Source organism: Echinops telfairi, unplaced genomic scaffold, assembly GCF_000313985.2.
Source record: "Echinops telfairi isolate 266 unplaced genomic scaffold, ASM31398v2 ScPeMD7_7421;HRSCAF=8459, whole genome shotgun sequence".
Classification (NCBI taxonomy): domain Eukaryota; kingdom Metazoa; phylum Chordata; class Mammalia; order Afrosoricida; family Tenrecidae; genus Echinops; species Echinops telfairi.
The window spans coordinates 1,393,163-1,394,706 of NW_022111321.1; the positions used below are offsets into that span (position 1 = coordinate 1,393,163).

A 1,544-nucleotide genomic window follows, 5' to 3' on the forward strand; every position below is an offset into this window, starting at 1 on the left:
TGTGCTTATGTGGGACCTGTATATGGGTCAAATGGTAGCAGTGCAAGCAGAATAAGGGAATACTGCATGGTTTAAACTCAGGAAAGGTATGCATCAGGGTTGCATCCTCTCACCATACTTACTTAATCTCTATGCTGAACATCAAGTTCAGAGGAAGGCTGATTAACAACCTGTGATGTGCAGATGACACAACCTTGCTTGCTGCAAGTCTTCACAACTGGACTAATGGATAACAAACATCATGATACATGGAGAAAAGATTGAAGTTGTAAGGATTTCATCTTCCTTGGATCCACAATCAGTGCTCCTGGGAGCAGCAGATATGAGCTCAAACAATGCTAGCTTTGGGTAAATCTGCTGCACAAGACCTCTTTACAGGCTTGAAAAGCGAAGATGATACTTTGAAGACTAAGGTGCACCTGACCAAGCCACAGCATTTTCAACGGCCTCATCAACAAAGTTGAACATCGAGTAAGGAAGACCGAGGAAGAATTGGTGCATTTGAATTGTGATGCTGGTGAAAACAGGGAAGGTACTGCGAATTGCCACAAGAGCAAACAAACCTGTCTTGGGAGAAATGTAGCCAGAATGTTCTTTAGAAGAAAAGACGGTGATACTTTGTCTCACATACTGTGGACATGTTATGAGGAGATACTAGACCCTGGAAAAAGACATTATGCTTGGTAAGGTAGAAGGACTCAATAAGTAAATAAATAAGAGGCAGGCCTTCAACCAGATGGATTGCCCCAGTAGTTGCAACAACAGGCTTATTAAGAACAACTGCAAAGATGGCACAAGACCAGGCGGTGTTTGGTCCTGCTGTGTAGAGGTTTGCTATGAGTCTTCAGCAACTAGGAATATTGGATTAGAGTATACTATGCCTGCGCTTTATACTTCTAGGAATAAAAGTTCTTTTAAAAAATATGTACTTTCTGTAAGGAGGGATACTGCTGAGTTGTTCAAAGTGAATTATTTTATACAGACATAGGCCTTGATGTGGTCATATGCTAAACAAGCAAGTCTATCCAGCCCTACAAAGAGACTACACTTAGAATTCTGAACTGGCTTTCAGAAAATATGTTTGTAGTTTAAATCCAGTCATCTGCACCAGGAAATTAGCCTATCTGTTACCACCTGGTGGTAGTTTACCCAAATCTCAGGTTACTTTTCCTGAGTGTTAGAAAAAAATCCCTCAATCAATACAACTCTCAATATACAAACATAAAGCAGGTTGCCAAGCTCAAAACACTTTAGGAATGTTTTACTAGGATTTTTTTTTTTTGGCATCTGTCCAAACGCTTCATTCACTTCCCTTAACACAGTAAATCTTTATCAAACGGAAGCTCCTTTAATGCTTTTACCACAACACTAATCCAGCTTCATTTGACATAATGTGCACTGTAGCTAACATGATCTCCTTACTGCTTCTCCCACACAGCCTGTAAGTTCTGTCTCCTGCTCATCTGGCCGCAGACAAATCAAACGTTCTCAAGCCGCCTCCTCCATAAAATCCTTCCACTTTGTCCAGCTGGACGCATCCATAA

General features: G+C 41.0%; 1 protein-coding gene across 1 annotated transcript in view; it reads left to right on the plus strand.

Annotated features, from left to right (window-relative positions):
- The first annotated feature begins 335 nt into the window (after positions 1-335).
- Positions 336-1,544, plus strand: part of LOC101641637 (PRKR-interacting protein 1-like) — a 4,395-nt gene continuing 3,186 nt past the window's right edge. Inside the window, 1 exon segment of the mRNA XM_030887677.1 lies at positions 336-413. Coding sequence (XP_030743537.1) covers positions 336-413 — 78 coding nt within the window.